The following is a 23,991-nucleotide window of genomic DNA, read 5'->3' as shown; positions in this document are numbered from 1 at the left end:
CTTATATCATTTAAAAGTTATGGTAACTGAAGGAAATCCTCTAATACTCAAGCCAAAGCATACTATAAATGCAGTATTGGAATTTTTGCTTCCAGCCACAATGAAGTAATTAGGAATGCACTAACCCTATTACCTTAAGCAGCTAGACATCCAGACAGAATATATGAAACATCTCTTTTCAGACACTGCTCAACAGAAAGCTCAAAACAGTGACTCCTCAAAGAAGGAAAGCAAATGAGATGCACCCTGACATTGCCTGATCATTTTGTCTGAGGAGAGTTTCTAGGCTGCAACACAGGGAGGGGGAACCCAAACAGAGGTTTGTGGTCTCACTGAGTTAAGGAGACACAGTTCTGATTTCACACACACACACACACACACACAAACACACACAGAGGCGGGGGGAGATGGCGAGCTCTAGATCTGCAGACAAATCTTTTCTAACGTTGGCTGAGTACTGATGTGTGCATACATGTGTGGTAACTACCAAGGCCAGGGAAAGGACACTAGAAAGGATGGGCAGAATAGTTTCTGAAGTTCACAAGAGTCAGGAAAAGTTCGGATTTTCCAGCAGTCAGAGAGGAGAGACCTTGTAATTCAAGAAGAATTGGTTAGAGTCCTCAGAAAGTTATTGCCCAGACCAAATTAGCCCTGCTCTGAAAACACCCTAACATAGCTTAAAACCAAGTCTCAAAAGCATCCAGCTTATTTACAGTTAATTGCATCCCAGAAAATAATCCAACAACATTTAAAGGAATACAGAAAAATCCAGGACCCCAAAATGTAAAATTTAACATTTCCAACAGTGAATTAAAAAATCACCAGGTAAGCAAAGAAGCTGGGAAAATAATGCCTCCCATCCAGAAGAACAATCAAATCAACTGATGGAAACAGATCCAGTAAAGACCAGCATGATAGAATTAGCAGACAACAATAGTAAAACAGCTATTATAAATACACTCCACATGTTTAAGAGCATAATGAAAAAAATAAAAAATATTTTAAAAATACAAAACAAACTCTATAGATGAATAATACAGTATCTGAAACGTGAAATACATGGGATGGGATAAACAGTGGACTAGATGTTGATGAAGAAAAGAACACCAAACTTGAAGACATCAGTTTTATTCAAAATGAAACATAGAAGGAAAATAAGATTAAAAAATGAAAAGACGAAGGTAAAGACTCTTTCAAACAAAAGTTGAGAGAATTCATTGCCAATAGGCCTGTTTTACAAAAAATATTAAAGGAAGTTATTCATGCAAAAGGAAAATGATACCAGATAGAGATTTGGATCTGAAATACGGAAGAAAAATCACTGGAAATGGTAAATATATTGATAAATATGAAAAACTTTTTCTTATTTTTCAAAATTTCTTTTAAAGATAACTGAGTGTTTAAAGCAAAAATAATAATGATAGATTGTGGAGTTCATAATATATGTGGAAATAAAATGTACAAAAACAATAACATGAAGTATAGGAGAGGGGAATAAAATTATACTGTAGTAATGCTATTAAGATGTATGTAAAGTGGGGGCTTCCCTGGTGACGCAGTGGTTGAGAGTCCACCTGCCGATGCAGGGGACACAGGTTCATGCCCCAGTCCGGGAAGATCCCACATGCCGTGGAGCGGCTAGGCCCGTGAGCCATGGCCGCTGAGCCTGCACGTCCAGAGCCTGTGCTCCGCAACGGGAGAGGCCACAACAGTGAGAGGCCCGCATACCGAAAAAAAAAAAAAAAAAAAAAAAAAAATATATATATATATATATATATGCAAAGTGGAATACCATTATTTGAAGGTAGAATGTCATAAGTTAAAGCTGTATACTGTAAACCCACTAAAATAGAATAACAACAAAAAAGAGCTAATATACCAATAAAAGAGGAGAAACAATGAAATAAAAAAACACTCCAAAAGAAGTTAAAAGAATAAAGAACAAAGATACATGGGTTAAAAAGAAATAAAATAGCATAAAACACATTAAACATCATTAGCCATTAGGGAAATGCAAATTAAAACCACAATAAGGTACTACTACACACTTTCCCCAAAGGCTAAAATTAAAAAAGATTCACTTGCAATATCAAATTTTGGTGAGGATGTAGATCACTAGCACTGTCATGTATTGCTGGTGAAAGCACAAAATTATACAGCCACTTTGGAAAGTAATTTGGCAGATTCTTATGAAGTTAATCAAACACTTGCCATACAACCCAGCAATTCCAACTCATACATTCACACAAAGACACATACTCAAATGTTCATAGCAATTTTATTTATAATAGCCCCAAATTAGAAACAACTCAAATGTTCATCAACAGGTGAGTGGATAAACAAACTGTGGTACACCATACAATGGAATACCACCCAGCAATAAAAGGAACACTACTGAAATGTGAATGAATCTAGAAAGTATTACACTAAATATAAGAAGCCAGACACAAAAGAGTACATACTGCATGTTTCCACTTACATGAAATTCTAGAAAACACAAGCTAATCTACAGTGACAAAAAGCAGATTAGGGGTTGCTTAGGTCTAGGGGTAGACTATATGGGAGGTGGGAGTAGAATGTATGGATTTATGCCAAAGGGGCATATGGAACATTTGGGGGAAGTAGAAACCTTGATTGTGGTGGTCATTATGGCATGTATACATTTGTCAAAACTTGCCAAAGTGTATATTTTAAACGTGTACAGTTTATTGTGCACAAATTATACATCAATAACACTGTTTTTAAAAGTGGAATGAACAAAATGGAAATAAAACAGTGCCAACATTCTATCAGTCATAGGAATACTGTCCTTAGTCATCACTAATGGGCACTTCAGACTCAGGAGGTGCTGTCGACTTCAGAGAAATCCTGAAAGCACAGGCCAAGCTGGAAACAAATACCTCAATGTTCCTAATTTTTAAAGTCCTTAAAGAACTTGCAAAGCAATGTTTCTGGCTCTGGTTTTGTTTTGATAATTATTCAGTACTGCCCCAAACACATTAATCTACAAATTCTTTGAGAAGAACTCTGTCACATCACGTTCTTCCCAGAGCACATAAAAAGAACCAAATGAATTGTTTGTTGAATGCACCAATAAGTGACCAAATGAATAAATGAATGAATAAAACAAATTTCTATGGGAATTAATATCCCAACACAGCTGTATATTATTTATCTCTTGTAGAAAATGCTACCTATCCATCTTTAAATATGATAAAAGGTCATTTATTTGAGCACCACAAATCTAGAATTTTGAAGAATCTGTATGAGCAGGACTGAGTTTTATTTTTGCATTGTTGAAAAAAAATCATATGGCCAAACAATAGTATAGAAACAAGGAGATGACTGCCACCTTTATTTTGTATGTTATATCAGAGTTTACAAATGGCTTTCACAAACATTAACTCATCTAAGCCATTTAGGACCACTATTTTACCAATAGCCAGTTTCTGTCTATAAATCACAGAATCTATTGATGCACTGAAAGAAAATTTCTGAGGGCTTTTCTAGTTAATCTGTTTCAAACAATGATGAAATAGAGAGGGTGGGGAAAGATCTCAACATGTTACATTTTAAATTACAATTCAGGATTAGCATCATTTTTACAAGTGGTTAAGATAGCCTGAGCGGCCTTATTGCAAGTTTTTGTAAAAACTGTTGGAGTTCTAAAGAGAGCCTGCCAATACCTTCACTACCAAAATAGCCTGAGGAGTTTGAGGACCCCAGATTGGAACACCCTAAAGGTGCTGAAGTTGAAAATCTTATATAAAATTTGAACCCTATACTTATTAATGGAAAACCAACCCCACCTATTAAAAGCTAATATACAACTATGAGCTATTTCTAATAGCCTCTTTGGAAAAGTGTGTTGAGCCTCAAAAGAAGTGGTTGGGTTTGTTTTTGTTTTTTTTTCTAAAAGCAATGACCTGTTTTGATAATAATATTCCTAAGACTGCCCAGATGTTTGAAGTCCATAAGATAACTGAGCATATTAAATAGGATACTGCTCAGATTCTCAAGATACAGGCCTGGATGACTTTAATAGATTATCTCTACATGAGATCTCTGTCTCCACTTTCCGTTCTAAGATTAAATAAGTCAGCTAAAGGAACGACAGAGACCAAGGCCATTTGGATTAGAAGTTCTAGGCTGAAAAGCAAATATGCATTTCCAGGTTTTCCATATTTAAAATTTTTACCAGTTTGTCTTTTGGGGACTGAAATGAGGATGACAACAGATCCAAACGTTAAGCTGCATTAGCATCACAAAGTGACAACTGAACATGCCACCCACTATCTCCATAATACTGAAAATGCACCTCTGTGACAAGTCGCAGGTACCAAGACTGTTTCATCACATTGTTTCCCTTCACATAATACCCCCCCATAGGGTTTTATGTCTCTCTTCTTAGCTTTCTCTGCCTTAATCCTCTTTCCTCTACTCTTCAGCTTTACTTAATTCAGAACTGTATCTAATTCACAAATTGAAGCAGGACAGGTCTCCCTCACAAACCTGGCCCACACACCAATCTGACAAGAGGTCACTGCTATGGACTAAACCCCAAGTAGGAGTTGCTGCACTGGAATATCAGTGTATTTTGCTTTCCCCCATTACCTTCTTAAATGAAAGAAAGGTTAAGTTCAAGCACTTACTAGTTGGTGAAATCATACATCCATTAAAGGAAAGAAGTTGAAGAAATATTGAACCCTTCCCAATTTCTCAAGAAACAAAGGGACTCTCCCCACAGAAAAAATAGAAAGGGGAATGCCCCAAAGAGGAAACAAAAATTGTGAAACAAACTTTTCAAAGTGCCCAATCTCTAAGAAAAGTGGAGTATTCTACAACCAGGTCTTTATTTTGAAATACCTTTCTTGGGCGGCATCCTGGTGGTGTCCTGTCAGAACGTCTCGGCTGCCAGTTAACTTGAAGAAGGATGACAGGTTGAAGGGACAAATGTTTCAGGTCTGGTCCGGCACATGCACACAGTTCTGCCTGTTGCTGAAAGTGCTCCCTGGTGCCATTTCACAGTCTGAAACATAAGAAGGTACTAATTTCCTCACCATTAAATTTTCATGAATGTTTAGTTTGCCATTTAGGGATGGAGTACTCAGGTCAAAGGGGTTGTATGTGGGGTTCATGTCTGAAATAAAACTAAGCTGATCGTGCAAGTGGTATTCAAAGCAAATCTGGCTTCATCCCATTCTGTATGTGCTTGCCTGCCTCGTTTTAAATACCTTCCATTCTAGGGTTTTATCCTAAATACGTGCACAGAGGGCAGTGTAAGGGAAAGCACTTTTAGAAAAGTGAGAAATACTGACCACTACGCAGACTTTGTAAATTAAATGAGTAAATAAAGGAGATACTCCTACGTGTGGAGTTCAGGTTTAAGCAGCAAAGCCACAGTGCATTCAGTTTAGCTGTCAATCTCAATGTGGGGAAACTTAGAGATATTGTGTTCATTTTCTCAAATTCTCTGAAAATAAAACTTGCTATAAGAGGAAACTTATTTTCTGGGAAGTTTAAAAAAATTTTTTTTTCTATTAACACTTCTCAAAGGAAGGTAGTAATCCTTGCTTTACAATGGTAAACAAAAAAGATTTCCATCATTGAAAAGAAAGGGACAAAAAGTGCTGAAATCTAATGTTGCAAAAGTGCTTAAATCTAATGTTGCAAAAGAGGCTGTCTTTTGAGAGGGAGGACACGGGCATTCTCTGGTTACTTCGGTGATAGCCGCTGACCTTGGCAAGAGGAAACACTGTTTTGAAATGGATCCTGGTGGCACATTACACCAAGGCAGCTTTTGGCTTCACAGATGGATTTGTGCACAGATCTGACCCTTCTAGAATATAAAGCCTACTACATAGATTTTAGCTAAAGTATTGTGTAGCACACCTGGAATTATGGTTTAAAACAAAGCTCTGTAAAGTAATGCTCACTTAGTTTTTTCCTATTCTGGACATTAGATCTCAATAGTAAGATAGGATATAGCTGATACAAGTACTTACATTTAAAGATTTACAATGAAAGTTAAAGTGGTTCTTTAACTTGGGAATTCGTAAGGAAATTGAGAAGTTTTGTTGCAAATTGTTGGACCTATAATCTAGAGTGAGAACAGTATGTAATTTAATTTATATTAACTTAAAAAATATATAAAATAACTCTAAATTCTATTCTAACAAAAACCATAATAAACTTATAAATAAATTAACAAAAGATGTTCTTCAAGCCTTGTGTCCAGAAAATTATAAAAACAATACTAAACAAAAGATTAAACACAGAAATCAACAAAGAAACATAGATTAATTCATGCATGTTAAAATTTAAAATTTCTATTCATCAAAAGATGTTTCAAAGAAATTAAAGTAGAAAATACTTACAACTCACACAACACTCCATAAGAGCATAAAAAACAAAGAACTTCTACTTATCAACAAGAAGAAAATCAGCACCCCCAAAAGGGAAATAAATGGCAAAAGATTTGAACAAATATTACACATAGGAAGATATAAAACCTAATAAAAATGGACAAAACATCAGCAGTAATTTCACAGAAGAGGGAACACATAGCCAATAGACATATGAAGAAAGTTCCAATGTCATCTAGAGAAATGCAAATCAAGGCCACAAGCGGTAGGGGCATGCTGGTTTAAACCTCAGAAGTTCCCCGGGTGAAATCTGAAATTGGCTCCATGCATGGAGGGCAAGGGGAGACCAAAGAAAGAGGCAGGCCACTCCAGGTTCATAGCTGGTGGCTTTCATAAACAAGGGAACTCACATTTGAGGTTTGTCTCTGGTGGTCGCAAGACGAGTAGATCTCGGCACTGCCCTGCAGAACGTTAAGGGTTTATATAGAGGCTTTAACTGGGTTAGGTTTTGTATTCAGTCCAGATGGTCTCAAAAACACATTGCTCTTGCAGGACTGTGTCTTTGAGACGGCTCTGGTGCAGGGAAGGCAGGCAGAATGCACCTTCCAAGGACAGGGGAGGGGATAAGGAGCCTCCAATTGCCCGGGTCCAGCTTGAGGGTCAACAACAGTCATCCTCTCGACGACCTCCTCCAGCTCTCCACCCCTCCTGCTGGCTCTTACAATTTTACATGCAACCCTTTTTCCACAATGTGCCCTGAGTGGTCAACAAGAAATTTCATTAGCATGGCTCATCTGGCTACATTAGAGGCAAATACCACAGCAACAATATGGGCACGTGCAAGAGAAAACACAAATTAAGGTAACAATTCACAAAGTAAGAAACAATTTTTTCCATTAAAAGCCCCATGATCCAAACCACTGATTTATTAAGCTCCCTAGGTGGGGGTTGGATTACTCAGGGTGTTCACTTGTATCCCCGTGTGCTTTAGTAAAAATGCTGCGTGGTGTGAACACACACCACGGGTGTGTAATGGGTAATGGTACAGGTGCCTCCTTGGGAGGCAGTAGTATTGTCCAAGACCACCCTACTTCAGAGGACAGCTTTCCTCGTTAGAGACAGTTTAGTGTTCAGCAAGGACAGGTTCTGCCGGCTATCATAAGGCTTGCTGGGTGAATTTAATAAGGGCTTTTATGTGAGCTATACCATCCTCCAGGCCAATGAAAGGAACAAAGATGGCAGCCAGATGATCGTACCAATGGAAAACAGAATACACCCTTCTGGCCTTGAGGAGAAGGAGGTGGGCAACTTTTGTTGCTGTGGGATAGATTTTCTCCTGTGCCCAGGGAAAACCCAGGGTACAGTGGCCGAACCACCTAGATGGAAGCCATGGCCAAAGATTCATGCCACAGAACCACTGGGTTTCATTTGGGTCTCCCCAGTAAATACCTGTATGGTGTGACCATACTGTACCAAACCAGTCACTATCTTTTGATGTAATAGAATGACTGGGCAGTTCTGGTGATATCTATCTTATATCCCTGGTACAGTAAGGCAGGTTCTGTTTAAAATGCTTTTTCTGGTCCCAATGTAGGGGTGCATGGGTGCTCAAAGGTCCAAAAGCCGAGGTGCGTACATCCCAAATCTAAGTGTAGCCACCCACGGCTCTGATGGTGGTATTCATAGGACCCTTCTGGTCAGCAATTTGATGGGCTGTGTAGTTTGATTGACATAAAAAGAATACCCATTGATAGTGTGTGCCACAGGCCAGGTTTTTGGATCAATATCGCTAATGTCAGATGAATTAAGAGTACTAATTCTAGTTTGTTCTTCCTTTATGTACTGCTTTAGTGCTTTCCTCCCTCCCTGCAGTGGTGACACCAGCCATGTCAACCCCAAGAAGGTAGAGGAGGGCAGCTGCCCACAGTCCAACTTTCAGTGCAAAGGGAAATGGCCAGGCTCATGAGTGATCACCAGCTAAAATGTTCTGAGTTCAGCCCATTGGCTGCTGTGGTTTGTTCCTGTTTCCATCCAGATGGTGTCAGTGTTGGGCTGAATAGCAAGTGCAGTCCATGTGGGTGGGTTGCCTCTACTAGACCCCTCTGTTTACTGGGCATCGGCAGCAATTTCCACTATTCCCTCTCTACAGCCTACAGGGGCTGCCACAGGACTAGGGAGAGAGGCATTTGGAAAACCTACATGTTCTATAGGGCCTAGTTGTACCTGCATTTCTAGAGACAGTGGGCTGGAGGACAGGTTAGTCCTCTTCTGCAAATAGGCATGGCTCTTAGTCAAAGTGGGAGTTTGAGCTATGGCAGAGGTAGGTTGGTGGAACATATTCTCAATCCAACCTTGATAGGAACAGAAGTTCTTACCATGATACACTGTTCTTTCATGAGAGGCTCTACTGGAAGAGTGCTGTGTACACTGACTGCTAGGAGCCACTGTTCTATGGGCTATACCAGGTTTCTGCCCCCTTCCAGAGTTGGGACCAAAATCCTAGGGCTACTCTCTCCTTCTGTTGTCTCTGCTACAGTTCCCAACCCATACCTTCTGGAGTCACAGACACATCTAACTCAAATGGTAGCCCTGCTTGGGAGACGCCTAGAGCTTTAATCTCCTTAGTATGTTTGCCCTCTCAAAGGTGGCTCGTTGTTCTGGTCTCCAGTCTCACACATGTCCTTTCTTTACCAGGCAGTATAAGGAATGGAAACACTGTGCCAGGTAGAGAATAAAAGTCCTCCAAACCCCCAAAATTCCTATAAAAGCTTGCACCTTTTTCATGTTCTTAGAGATCAGCTAGGCTTGCACCTTGTCCATAATAGCTCTGGGACAATTCACATCTTACCTGATCATATGACTCCCGGAAACTTTACATTGGTGACTGCACCCTCAGTTTTCTGTGTATTCGCCTCCTATACACTTGCTCACAGGTGTTCCAGCAAAATCTGCAGAGTGTGAAGTCAGCAGAGACAAGGCTTCATATGTCAACATTATATCATCAAAGCAATGGGCCCATTTTACAGATGCAGGGAAGAATAACAGGGACAGGTGTCCAGGCACCATCCCATGACATTTTGTGGGGCTGTATAGGTAGCCTCAGGGAAGAATTTGAAAAGTCCATTATCATGCCTTCCATGTGAGAGCAAACTGAACTTGTGACTTAGCAGCCAAGGTATTCTGAAAAAAAGCATTTGCTAAGTCCAGAACAGCACGGTCCACTCCTAGGACTGTGGCCAAATTATGTAAGATGGTGCCAATTTTGGGCACAGCTGCATGAATGGGGGCATAACTTTGATCAATTCTCAGTAATCCGCCATCATCTGCCATGAGCTATCTGCCTTTTTTTACCGACCATAATGGGCTATTGAAAGTGCTATGGACATGGTGTAGAATACCCACTCAGTGCAGTTCTTGGATAGTTTCTCCTATTTCCTTGACAATTACCACTCTTCATTAGGGGGAAGGGTAGGCTTACTGATTCCCAGTTGGCATTTCCCCTCAGCAGTACTGGTCTGATTACTCTAACCTGGAGGCAGAATTCACCGATAGAGGGTTGCAGAGTTTGGCCTTGCAGGATGTCAGTGCCCAATATGTTCTTTGGTATTGGAGAGAGAAAATTCTCATATTCTTGTTGGGGAGAACACCCAATTTGCAGTGTCAAAGGGACCTTCCTGACCATAACCAACTGCCCTTGGAAACCATCGATGGTGCTGAAAGGACCAGAAAATTCCTGAAGTTTACCAGGTATTAGAGTATATTCAGCTCAACTATCAATCAGAGCTGTCACCTTTTGTTTATTTCTGGGGTACCAGTGAATAGTGAGCTCAACATGTGGCCTCCAATTGCCCCCAACAGCCCTCACTTGGAGGCCATCTTGGCTTATATCCTACACCCGGGGAATGGGAGTTACCCACCCTGAATAGGACTGTATCCCTGAGGCCTCTGCTGTAGCAGTAGGTACATCAGGGTTGGTAGGGCAGGTGGGGCAGGTCTGAGCCCTTGTTTAGCTTTCAAGGCTTTCCACAGGCCAGCTAACACAGTGTTAGGTTGCCCGTCTACCTTTTCAGGTGTGATCCTTGCAGCAATGAGGTCAAACCACATTTGCTTCTGGGTTACTCGTACCAGACCATTTACAGCCAACTGGGTGAGACTGTTGTCTTCTTGAGCTCCCTCTCTGTCTTAGGTCTTTCCCTCAGCCTGTACCTATTCCTGGGATTTGTCAGTGTCCCCCAGATCAGCAGTGGCCTGCCCAACATCGACAACGTCTCCTCTTGTGACTGGGCTCAGCATGGTGGTCAGTGCCCCATACCAGGTACTGAAGGCATACTGGGGTATCTTGACTTTCATTCCTGCAGTGAATGTAGCCCAATCAGGGCCTTCAAAGACAGGGGCGTAGATGGCCTACCTCATTTCCCGTTCCCTAAGAATTTGTTGTACCTCCTCTAAATATACCCAGGGCCTCATATGTCCAGAGAGACCCCCTTATCAGGTCAAGCTTCCCTGTAGGATAGAATAATCCAATCTATAAGGGAGTGAGTGCCTTGACCTCCCCCTTGCCCCTCACCCCTGAGCACCCCTGAGCTGGAGAGAAGGCTGTGTGGTGATATTGCTCTTGTTTCTGCCTCCTGCCCAGTCAGAAAAATGCCATTACCCCCTCTCCCCTGCCCCTCAATCCTGTAACCGTACTAACCATTCCTGGATATTTTCCTGGCCTTTTGTTGGAACTTGATAATTATATCAATAAGCTCAGTGAGCATATATTCTCTCATCAGGTATGTTTCCTGAATTGGGGGCTGCTTTACTGGCTGGGGTTGTTGTTGCTGTGCTTTTGCTTTCCTTTGAATTACGGGTCCAGTGGCACGGGGTGTATCATCAGTTTCACTGTCAATCACCATAAAATCCTCCTTTGTTTTCCTCACTTTCCCAGGGAGTCCACCACTTAGTGTCCCAATCAGGCTTTGTCACAGGTGCTCAGACCTTAATCCATGGCAGCTTGAGCCCTCCTGGCCTTGCAAAACAGCATGCTAAAGTCTCCAACTTAATCATCCTGCTCTCCCACTTTGTCGGCCAGCCCCGAAGCGAGCAGGGCAGTGGACAGTGCACATCCTTCTCTAACCTCAGTTCTTCTTCCAACTATCTAACTCAAGCTTCAGCCTCTGGTTGGTCATCAGTGTCAAGTCGTACTGCCCACCCTAGAGGCCAGCCCACTGCGCAGCGGTTCATTTCTCTTCTTTGCAGCAGTGTGTTATGCTCAGTTCCTCAAACAAGTGCATTAAACCAGTGGGCATTTTCGGGGCATCACCATACTCATGTGGTGGTCCACAAGCATCTAACATATGAGCAACCCCTCTTGAGATGAAGGATGATGGCCAACCCTGGGTTTCCCCTATGGATGCCTCTTTTCCAAGATCCATTTCTTCAGTCTCCTGCCCAGTTCAACAACAGTTGGTTTTGCACCTACTTGGTAGGTGGCGATTTTAATAAGCAAGGGAACCTACAGGAGAACTTGTCTTGGGCATCACAAGACCAGTAGATCTCTGCACCCACCTGCCAGAATCTTAGGAGTTTATATAGAGGCCTTAACTGGGTTCAGTCACATATTCACTCCAGATGGTCTCAACACCTTACCCTCTCAAGGCTATGTCCTCAAAACAGCTCCGGCTATGGGAATTGTAGGCAGAACATACATTCCAAGGACAGGGGAGGGAGTGAGAAGCCTCCAATTGCCCAAGTCCAGCTCATGGGTCAACCAGCGATCATATCCTCTATCATGACCTCCTCCAACAGCTATCAATTTTCACCCGTTTGGCAAGATTATTAAGCCTGACAATACCAAATGTTGGACAATTAGGATAAATTGGATCTGTTGTATGTGTCTTATAAGAGTATAAATTAGCTCAACCACTTCAGAAAACAATCCAGTTAAATCCTGTGAAGATAAATTTTTGCTTAACTTATGACCTGGCAAATTTACTACTAAGAATATGCAGAAGAAACTCTTGTACGTATTCATGAGGATTCAAATACTATGCATTTTATCAGCACTGTTTTTGATAGGAAACTCTTAGCAAAACTTTGAAAATTATATAAATTATGGAATATAAAAATTATGGAATATTTACAAAACAGAATGTTATATAGCAATAAAAGTGAATAAACCAACAAGCTAAAACCAAAAATTTATATGTAAATGCAAATAACTTAGAACTGGAAAAACAACTTTGAAAAAGAAGAAAATAGCTGGAGGACACACACTACCTAACTTCAAGACTTACTAGAAAGCTACAGTAATCAAGACAATGTGATACTGGTATCCAGAGAGACAAAATGGATCACTGGAACAGAAAAGAGAGACCAGAAATAGACCCACACATACATGGTCAAAGGATTTTTAACAAAGGTACAAAGACAATTTAGTGGAGAAATAATAGTCTTTTCAATAAATTATGTCAAAACAATTGGATGTCCATACATTAAAAAAATGAACTTCAAAAGTCAGAAAGAGAAAGACAAATACCATATGATATCACTTATATGTGGAATCTAAACTGTGACACAAATGAACTTATTTACAAAACAGAAATAGACTCACAGAAATCAAACTTATGGCTATCAAAGGGGAAAGCGGGTGGGGAAGGGATAAAGTAGGGGTTTGGGATTAGCAGATACAAACTACTATATATAAAATACATAAACAACAAGGTCTTACTGTATAGCATAGGAAACTATATTCAATATCCTGTCATAAACCATAATGGAAAAGAATATGAAAAAGAATATGTATATATATGTATAACTGAAGTACTTTGCTATACACTAGAAACTAACACAACATTGTAAATCAACTGTACTTCAACTTAAAAAAATGAACTTCAATCTGCATCTCACCACATACAAAAATTAACTCAAAATGGACCATAAACCCAGTGTAAAATCTAAAAATGTAAAAATTTTAGAAGAAAACACAGAAGACTATGGGTTAGGCAGAGACATTTTTTAAAGATATAATACCAAATGTTCAATCCATAAAAGAAAAAAATGATAAATTGGACTTTATTAAACTTCAGAATGTCTGCTCTTCAAAAGATACTTTAAGACAATGAAAACATAATCACAGACAAGGAGAAAATATTTGCAAATCATGCACCTCCAAAGGACTCAAAATCAGAATATATAATAGAATATATATAACAACTCTCAAAAGTTAATAAGAAAACAAACAATTCAATAAAATATGTGCAAAAAATTTAAACAGATATTTCACCAAAGAAGACAATGATGGCAAATAAGCACAAGAAAAGATACTCAACATCACTAGTAATTAGAGAAATGCAATTAAAACCACAGTAGATACCACTACAGATTTATTTAAATGGCTAATATTAAAAAGACTGGCTATACCAAGTGTTGGAGAAAAGATGAAAAAGACTGGCTAATCCCAACTAGAACTCTCATACACTGTTGGTAGGAGTGTAAAATGGTACATACTATACTTTAGAAAACAGTTTAACAACTTCTTGAAAAGTTAAACGTACATTTACCATATGTCCTAGCTATTTCACTCTAAGATATTTATTTAACCAAAAGAAAGGAAAACACATGTCCCTATAGATATTTTTACATGAATATTTATAGTAACCAAAACTGAAAACAATCCAAATCTCCATCAACAAGTTAATAGACAAATTGTGATACAGCCATACAATGGAATGCTACCTGATAATACTAAGGAATGAACTATTTATACATACAACAACATACATGAATCTCAAAATAATCATGCTGAGTGAAAGAAGCTAGATAGAAAAAAGTACATGCTGTATTATTTAATTTACAACATTTTCTAGAAAATACAGTGACAGTGATAGTGATAGTTTTTATCTATCTAAGTTTTCAGGTTGTATACTTGAGTATGTCCAGTTTATTGTATATCAATTTTATCTCAATAAAACTATTAAAATAAAAGCTATGCATGGGCCAATAATAATAGTGTGTTATGAAACAAATACCAAGATTAATTTACTTTTGTACAATTGATACCCAAAAGGAGAGAGGGAAAGTAAGAAGGAAAGAGAAAAGGAAGAACAGAAGACGGGAAGAAGGGAGGGAAGGAAGGTAGGAAAAATACCTTCGAAAATTAGGTAGAAACAACCCAAATACAACATGGATAAATCTCAAATGTTTATGCTAAGTGAAAGACATCTGTCTCCAAAGGGTTCATACTGTAGGATTCTATTTATATGACATTCTGGAAAAGGCAAGACTACAGAGACAAAAAAACACACCAGTGGTTCTCAGGAGCTGGAGGAATTGACTACAAAGAGGCACAAGGGAAATTTGGGGGATGGTGAAACTATTCTATATCTTGCCTGTGGTGGTTGTTACACAAATGTAGGTGTTCGTCAAAACTCATAGAACTACGCACTTAAAAGAGTGAACTGGTTACATATGAATTATATTCCAGTAAATCTGACTGAAAAGAAAAATTGGAAACTGACAACTCTTAGGTTAACTTTGGGCTGAAGTTCTTTTTTTCTGCCTATATTGAGTCTTTTTTAAAATGAAATTAATTGACAACAGAAAAAGAACATTTCATATTATCTGCCCAACCCCTGGAGACATCTGAGTTTAAACCCCTGCTTTAAACCCATTTCAACTAACACCTTAATAGCATGATCTATTACCTAGCCATGAATAAATCTGTCTATAGGAATAGAACAGGCAATGTGTGGAATGGTTAGAGATACAGGGAGACAGGGACTGCTGGGATCCTATAGTTAGTACATAGATCATAAGAACCTGGAGGAAAGGAACTGCAACTTAGGACTGATGAATAGGAAATTACAGCTTAGTGTTTGATCTGAAGGCGACAAAAATATAGCCACAATTTGTGTGCTATTTTATCTACCTGATGAGGGTCTTAATCATCAAAATCTAAAAGTAGGAATATTAGAATCTAAAAATTAGTTTATTTTTATTTTAAATAACAAGCATAGTGCCTCATACATAATAAGTGGTCCATAATTGTCAGTTGGAAGGAAAATGAAGGAGACTAAAAGATGAAAGGGCTAACTGCATGGTACATTATCTGTGCAGTTGCACGGGATCTCACGAATAGAAGGGCCCCATTCTTGACTTAATGTTCTGCTGTTGCCACCTTGAAATTCTTAATAATTTTTTAACATGAGGCTCTACATTTTCAATTTGCACTAAGCCTCATGAATTGTGTAGCCAGAACTAAATCCAGGAGATTCTGGAGCCATCACTGAACTTTCTCTAATAGAGGAGAATGAAGAAGACTGTTTTTGACATGGTACATCCATTTGACATTGTCATAAAGACGTAAGACACATAGTAAAGCACATTTTCAAGTTATAAGACCTACTGAGGTGCATCGACAAACCACAGAGGCAACACATAGATCAGACTGGAGGGTGGCAATCAGACTACATGTATATGACTACATAGCTATTTTTAAGTTGACAGATTGGATAACCCCTGAAGGAAAAAAAAAAAAAATCAAGAATGGAAGTAGTGCCTACAGCCCCAAAATAAATCACAAGAAGCTGGTATGGGAAAGACTGCCACTCAAGTGTCACTGGTTTGTGCCACATCCACAAACATGATTATGACCACCCCAATTCTAGTCCATCTTGTCTGCCAAATGAAAAGATGGGCATGTCTAAGAAATTTATTTAAGTTTTCATCCAAAACCAAATCCCAACTAAAAACAACTCTGACAGGAAGGGTGAGGTGAGGTAAAGGCTTGTGGTCTCAGTTTCTTAAATGTTGTCTGATTCTTCATCTAGAAAACATAAGAGGAGATAGGCACTGGAATGAGTTTATTAATGTTAAATATACTTTCCCACATTTGGAAAGTGTCTTGTCATTCAGGCCAGTCACCCTCTCACTAGACCTGAATACAGTTAAGCCCAAATCAAGAGATGAGTGATGACTGTACTGGGCCCTTCTCATCACGGTTACTTTTGTACTATACATCAGTGACCATGCGATTGATCATCCAAATCAGGACACTTTTGAGAGTGCTAAAATGTTAAGCTGTAAAGGACACTGGGACAATGGACACAAACCATGGTTCTCCCAGGCCAGCTATGACATATAGTCACCCTAACTGTAATAGTATCATGCATAATACAGGCATCCCATTAACCTTTAGTAGTACCAATACACATCATCAATAAAAATGACAATTACAAAGACACTGATATACATGTATCAGTGCTTTTTCTGTGCTGGGCATTATGCTAAGCACAATTTTTTTAAATTTTATTAATTTATATTTTATTATTTTTAATGCATTTCATCAGAAATGCATTTTCTGATTGTATATGTAGGTGCATAATGCTTTTGCAAATTGGCCTATGGAATTGGTTCTTTGGTCTATTTTAAATTATTTTGATGCAAAATGCAATTAATTTTGGTTGCTAGAGTTGGGGAAGGGGTGGATAGTGCCTAAAGAACTAAGAAAGATGAACAATGAAAAAAAATAGCTAGTTTAATATGTAGATAATGGAAAATTAAATTATATTTGAGGGCAGCTTGAGTATGATATGTAATTTTAAAATAAATACAATCCTTGTTTAATTAAGAAAAGATAACTTTAGTGTTAAAATTCCTTTAATTTATTCCTCTACATATTAGATAAGACTGCTTATGTTAATAACAAATATTATAGTAGTTAAATTTCAAGCATATATTTTACATGAGTAACTCTGCCAACATACGTGGAGACCAGAGAAGAAGCTTATAAATTACTTCAAGGCTTTATACATACATCCAAAAACAACTTCTGCAGAGAAAATCCTTGGGAAAATGTCATATATTTTTTATATATTAATGTGGCTTCTAAATATATATATAGATACATAGGTAGAGTTATGCTATTGCTATCATTACCTAATAAAAAGTCTACAAAATTTATTTTCCCTTTCTCAAAGGACTTTTCTAAGAAATAATTAGGTTTCTAAGACTGTGAACATTTTGCAGTCTTAAAGTCAGTTGCTATAAAAATTCAAGGGATTAGAAGTAGTATGCTAAGCTATATTTATTAATTGTGTGGACCACATTTAAAATTATGAATCCTACTTTGTTAAACTTATGGTTAGCATTCTTAAAATATCTTTCCATGCATTATGTAAATTTATATCCCAGAAATTGCAAACAAACCCACAAAACATTAGAATAAATTACATTAAAATATCACCAGCAGTTATTTCCCATGAATGAAATTCTTAACACATTGCTATAACTCTATTATTTCCTGACTATAAAAATAAATGCATACTTATGGCAAAAAATAACAATGAAGAAGAAAAGCATAAAGATGAAAGTAAAAATTACATGCTCAGAGGGATTATGAATTTCTTCTTAACTCCTTTATGTTCTTCAGTAATTTAATGATTTTTACAGAAAATGGGTATCAATTTTCCAATCAAGATGAACAATGATTGTGCAGTAAAGTGAAATAAAATGCAACTAATTCGTTAAGAGTAAAAAGGAATGAGGAGATATGACTGTGTTTTCTATAAAGAAACCCTTGACCATTCTTAGAAAAATTGGGTTTTAGTCCCAAACCTGACATGTAGTAGCTCTGCCACCTTAACCAAGTGTCACTAGCCCCCTCTGGAAGATGAGACAGAAGGAGATTTTCTGTCAATTCATTCTCTCTGCTCATTTATTTCTGTCTGTGCCTTCATTCAGCCAATACTATTGAGAACCCACATATAACAGGGCCTGGAATAGTATAATGGCATAGTGAACAACACAGTTGGTATTTTTGTTAACTCTTTCCGGCTCCTTTGTGTAGACAGGTTAGAGATGGGGGTGCAGTAAAGTGGGACAACAGACAGGAGACTGCTATAGTGCAGTGAGCGTCGATGGGGGCCCTGGACTACAACGACAGCAGTGAACGCTGGGAGAGTCAGATGACTTCAAGACATATTTGGACTTAGAATAGTCAAGACTAGCTGATGAATTTAAAGAATTGTAGGAAAAAGCAAGGAAAAGGAAGATTCAGAAATAACTCCCAGGCTTCCAGGTTTTAATTACTCATGAGATGAAAGCAGACATTATAGTGTACAAGGAATGATAGATTAGTGTACGAGAAAATAAGATCCTTTCAGATAGAAAATCAGAGTAATAGGATAGATAAATATTGGTCTTGTATAGGCAGGGGCTTAAGGCATATGTTTTAAATAGGAGACCAGGAAGGGACTGTCTGAGAAGTTGCATTTAAATTGGGACCACAATGAGTTCTCTAGAATGGGGGACATGATCATCATCTACACTACTTCAGGAGAAAACTCTGAAAATTACAGCAATTCAAAAAATTTCCCTCAGATTTCCCTTCAAAATTTACTAGATAGTCAAATGCTCTACCCCCGAGATATACAGAATGAAGTAAGTGAGAAAAACAAATACCATATGCTAACACATATATATGGAATCTTAAAAAAAAAAAAGGTTCTGATGAACCTAGGGGCAGGACAGGAATAAAGACACAGACGTAGAGAATGGACCTGAGGACACAGGGAGCAGGAAGGGTAAGCTGGGATGAAGTGAGAGAGTGACATGGACTTATATACACTACCCAATGTAAAACAGATAGCTAGTGGGAAGCAGCCGCATAGCACAGGGAGAACAGGGAGATCAGCTCGGTGCTCTGCGACCACCTAGAGGGATGGGATAAGGAGGGTGGGAGGGAGATGCAAGAGGGAGGGGATATGGGGATATATGTATGAATATAGCTGATTCATTTTGTTACACAGCAGAAACTAACTGTAAAGCAATTATACTCCAATAAAGATGTTAAAAAAATTACTAAGTAGTAATTTCTGTGCTAGACTGTATTTTTATTTTTATTTTTAAATTTATTTTTATTTATTTATTTATTTATTTTTTTGCGGTACGCGGGCCTCTCACTGCTGTGGCCTCTCCCGTTGCGGAGCACAGGCTCCGGACGCGCAGGCTTAGCGGCCATGGCTCACGGACCCAGCCACTCCATGGCATGTGGGATCTTCCCAGACCAGGGCACGAACCTGTGTCCCCTGCATCGGCAGGTGGACTCTCAACCACTGCGCCACCAGAGAAGCCCTAGACTGTATTTTTAAAAAATCAGGAATTCCTTATTAATGGAATACTCATTCTCTTATACTTTTCCAGTTATGAAGATGTTTATGCAGAATCCCGTATATCCAAGAATGTGGCCTGAACAACTTAGAATAGAAGGGATTTTTCCACTGACTTTCTAGGATTCGTTAATAAAACTGTATGTCAACATGTTTGTCAGGCAAATTTTCAAGATATATCTGATCCTATCAGATGCTAGGTATGACACAGTGGGATATTCAGGAGGTTTTCTTGGTGATCTTGATTAGTCTTCTAATACTGTAATAATTTAGACTTCTATTCTGACACTAGAAGAATAATTCAGAGTTGAATGGTTAGGGCTAACCAGAGAGATTAACTTAAAAAATTAAACAGTTCAGAGGAATAAAGTGTTCTAATTATGAAACTGATAGGAGGTACTATATTCAAAGTACACTGAAGAGCTTGTAGAAGACCTGCCAACTGGGGACAGAGACAGGGCAGAACCATGAGTAGGATTTATACTTCTTGAATTTTCAGGTCATAGGATATACTGACTAGGAAAATCTTGAGTAAGTGAAAATAGATCCAGCACTCAGAACAATAAGATCTCTATGCCAGACATGTCAATGCTAGGCCATTAAAATAGGCTTGTGAAAAGAGAAAATAATAGGCAGTTTAATAATATGTCCCTGTGAAATCTCTGAACTTAAGAAAATAAACAAATTGGTTGTCATTGGTAAACAGCAAACATCTGAAATGCTCCAGACCTGAGGAACTCTGAACACCACGGAGGGCTGCTGACGTTTTGGCTTGTCTCCCCCATATTTCTTCTCATTAGTTGATTGAAAAAAAGAACATTCAATAGAAGTTCTAGGCTTCTTTTTTTAGGGCAGAGTTTCTCAATATTGGCCCTATTGACATATTTGACAAAATAATTCTCTTTGTGGGGGCATCATCCTCTAAATTGTAGGATATTTAGCAACATCCCTGGCCTCTGCCCACTAGATGCCAATTGCACAAGCCCCCAAGTTATGACAACCAAAACTCTCCAGACATTGACAAATGTCTGCAGGAGACAAAAACCATCCCTGGTTGAGAACCACTGCTCTAGGCTGACAGTTACTATATACCATAGATTCAAAGATCCACACGTTGCTGTATTCTTTATTATTGAAAGAATTAAAAGCACTGCAAAGACCTGGGACAGAAATATACATAGCACCAACCCCCAAACTGTGCCATTTTATTTATTCCATACCACATTGCTAATTATATATTGAAATCTTAGAAAATGAGCCTTTTGAATGACCTCATTTTTCATAATTATTCTTAGAAATTGTACAAGTCCAAACAAGTTAGATATGTTACTAATTGAAATGTACACAAATTTCTTGACCAAATGCACTTAGTAAGGCTCTTTTAAGCTGGCCCATCCTCAGATCAGGGCAGGCCTTACCTGCTACGGGTAGAAGCTTGGTCTTTATTCTGTTGCTTGGCAGAGACAGAAGGCAGACTAGACATCACAAGAAGAATGGAAGATCACTTCAACCCTATTCTGGATCCCAGATTCCCTTTTCTTACCATTAACTCTGGCAGATTTCCCTGTATAATGAGAGTGTCTTAGTCTGTTCAGGTCACTATAACAAGGTACCACAGACTGGGTGGCTTATAAACAACAGAAATTTATTTCTCACAGTTCTGGAGGCTAAATTTATTTCTCACAGTTCTGCTCGGGTGTCAGCATGGTTGGGTTCTGAGGAGAGCCCTCTCCTAGTTGCATACTGCAGTCTTCCCATTTTATTCTCACCTGGCAGAAAGAGGACTTGAGACCTCTCTGTAGTCTCTTTTACAAGGGCAGTAATCCCATTCATGAGGGTTCTACCCTGAGGATCTAATCGCCATCCAAAGGCCCTCCCACCCACCTCCTAATATCATCACATTATGAGGATTTCAGCATATGAATTTTCTGGGAATACAAACATTCAGTCCATAACAGGGAGCTACTCTATTTAGTGAAGCTGAAAGGTCCAGCAGTCATAGAAGAGAGAAACTGTCTCTAAGGGGTGAATGTATATGTGCTAAAAACAACTGCTGTAGGCACGCATTCAGTGAGGTGATGTGACTCTGTCTGGGTTTATATCAGATTTGCCTAAAGACACAATCTGCTTAATCATAGTTTCCCCTACCTGCGAACTCCAGATTGCCATCACCCCTGGCAACTCTATCTCATAGCTCCCCTCTATGCATGCTTTAAACTCTTATTCCCATTGCTAGCTGGCTGATTCTGATTTTCCCAAATCAAATGCAAAAGAGGAGAGAGAATTTGATTGACTTACCCCATCTTTTCAAATAATAATAATAACAATAACATGCAACAGGATTAGGTATCATGTACCAAACAGCATACGGTTTAACTCTAAATCCTTACTTCAAACAAATCAAATAGGAATAATCATTAAGCTCATTTTATGAAAGAAGAAAATGAAGATCAAAGTCAAGTGGCAAACCTTGGATTAGGACCTAGACAGTCTGACTCAGCTCCCATTCTTTTAATCACCTATAATTTGGTGGTCATGGGTCAGGTGTCCACCATGGTCCAATTTGGGCGGCACCCGAGTTGGACAAAGCATGTGGTCCCCACAGTAGGAGCTGAGGGCAGTGCCACATCATTTAAAAGTGGCCTAAGGGCTTCCCTGGTGGCGCAGTGCTTGAGAGTCCGCCTGCCGATGCAGGGGACACGGGTTCGTGCCCCGGTCCGGGAAGATCCCACATGCCGCGGAGTGGCTGGGCCCGTGAGCCATGGCCGCTGAGCCTGCACGTCCGGAGCCTGTGCTCCGCAACGGGAGAGGCCACAACAGTGAGAGGCCCGTGTACCGCAAAAAAAATAAATAAATAAAAGTGGCCTAGGCATGTGGCAGGAAACTACCTTTGACCTAACACAATAGCCATACAAAAGGGCAAGAAAGGCCACTTTAAACATGAAGTGAATAACTGGTTAGCAAAAATATATTTCCTGTACCATGAAAAGAGCAAAAACAGAAAAGGCCAAGCTTTCCCTTTAAGCAACAAAATATATCAAGTTATTATGGATCCACAGATTTGTTGAGCAAATTGGATAAGGAAAAATTCTACACATATTTTAAATGCTAACATTCTTGTTATTAAATTATGTTTTTGAATCATCTCTCAGTGATTAATGTACACTGTCAAGCCCATTTTATTTTATTTATATTTTATCTTATATTTTTCAGAAAAGTATATAGGGGTAGAGAGCTTCTACTTCTAAAAGTACATCTTTCTACCACCTTTGTCAATGAAACTGTGCTTATCTAATTTTGAATATCTACTTAAAAAAATTTTTTTTGACTGCATTGGGTCTTTGTTGCTGCACGTGCACTTTCTCTAGTTGCGGTAAGCGGGGGCTACCCTTCATCACGGTGCGTGACGGGCTACTCATTGCTGTGCTTCTCATTGCGGTGGCTTCTCTTGTTGCGGAGCTCGGGCTCTAGGCATGCGGGCCTCAGCAGTTGTGGCTCGGGGGCTCCAATGCACAGGCTCAGTAGTTGTGGTGCACGGGCTTAGTTGCTCCGCTGCATATGGGATCCTCCTGGACCAGGGATCGAACCCGTGTCCCCTGCACTGGCAGGCAGATTCTTACCCACTGTGCCACCAGGGAAGTCCCAAATATCCACATTTTAATCCAGCCTCTTGCAAAGCTTGCAGATATGTCTCCAAATTCTTCTGGAATTTAGAGTTACATAAGAAAGAGTTTAATTTTAGTTCCTTTATTGGCAAATTTTTTCTAATTCCTGAGCACTTATTTTTTAAATCCTAATAATTAATGTATTTGTAAGAATGGACTTTGCAGTATTTCTTTTGGTGGGGGGGGGTTGTTCTGAATGCTTTTTACTAGAATCTGTGAGCCTTTTCAATATACATACTTTGACTTCTTTCAACACAGTCATTTTATTCCATTATATTTTAAATATTTATTCTGTTTATAATATCTTTGTTGGTTCCTTAGGAGTACTTAAAGTTCTTAGCTTTAGCTTAAACTCCATTCTTTGCCCTCTGTATCCATGACCTTTTCCTTTTCCATCTTCTTGTCCTTTTACTCTATGTTCTGCAAAAATTTCCCAAGTTTGTTTTCCATGTGAGTATATGCATCATTGACTGTGCTCTTTACTCCCTCGGCATGAATGTTTTATTGTTTTTGCATTGCTTTAGTTCCTTGTCACTCTTTACTATCTCTCCCATCTCTTTCAGTCTCACTTGGTATCTTCTCATCCGCTTGTTCTTTCCTCATAGCTTTGTGCTATTTCATAATGGTCATGTTTTCTTACACCCTGCTCTTATTTTTATGGGCTTCATTAATGTCTTTTGTGATTGTTCATCCTTGACAAGGAGACACTTGTTCAGATTCGCTATTCTCAAAGAGGTAGAGTGTGTGGATGGCTGATGTTTTCAGAGCCACCTGCTCTCCCTAACAACTTACTTTCTAAAGAGACAGGAG

The 23,991-nt window shown here is 39.0% G+C and overlaps 1 protein-coding gene across 1 annotated transcript in view; it reads right to left on the bottom strand.

Moving 5' to 3' along the window:
* The window catches only part of TMC1 (transmembrane channel like 1), a 391,450-nt gene that overhangs the window by 127,563 nt on the left and 239,896 nt on the right, over window positions 1–23,991 (bottom strand). The window contains exons 5-6 of the mRNA XM_082624767.1: window positions 6,776–6,826; window positions 4,867–5,029 (exon numbers count right to left, since the gene is read on the bottom strand). Of these exons, the coding sequence (XP_082480893.1) occupies window positions 4,867–4,882 (16 nt within the window). The 5' untranslated portion in view covers window positions 4,883–5,029; window positions 6,776–6,826. The remainder of the gene's footprint in view (window positions 1–4,866; window positions 5,030–6,775; window positions 6,827–23,991) is intronic.

The sequence above is a fragment of the Mesoplodon mirus genome (assembly GCF_964341445.2).
Source record: "Mesoplodon mirus genome assembly, chromosome: 1".
Taxonomy (NCBI): domain Eukaryota; kingdom Metazoa; phylum Chordata; class Mammalia; order Artiodactyla; family Ziphiidae; genus Mesoplodon; species Mesoplodon mirus.
Note: the sequence above shows the minus strand (reverse complement) of the source record. Positions and strands in the feature narration are given on the sequence as shown.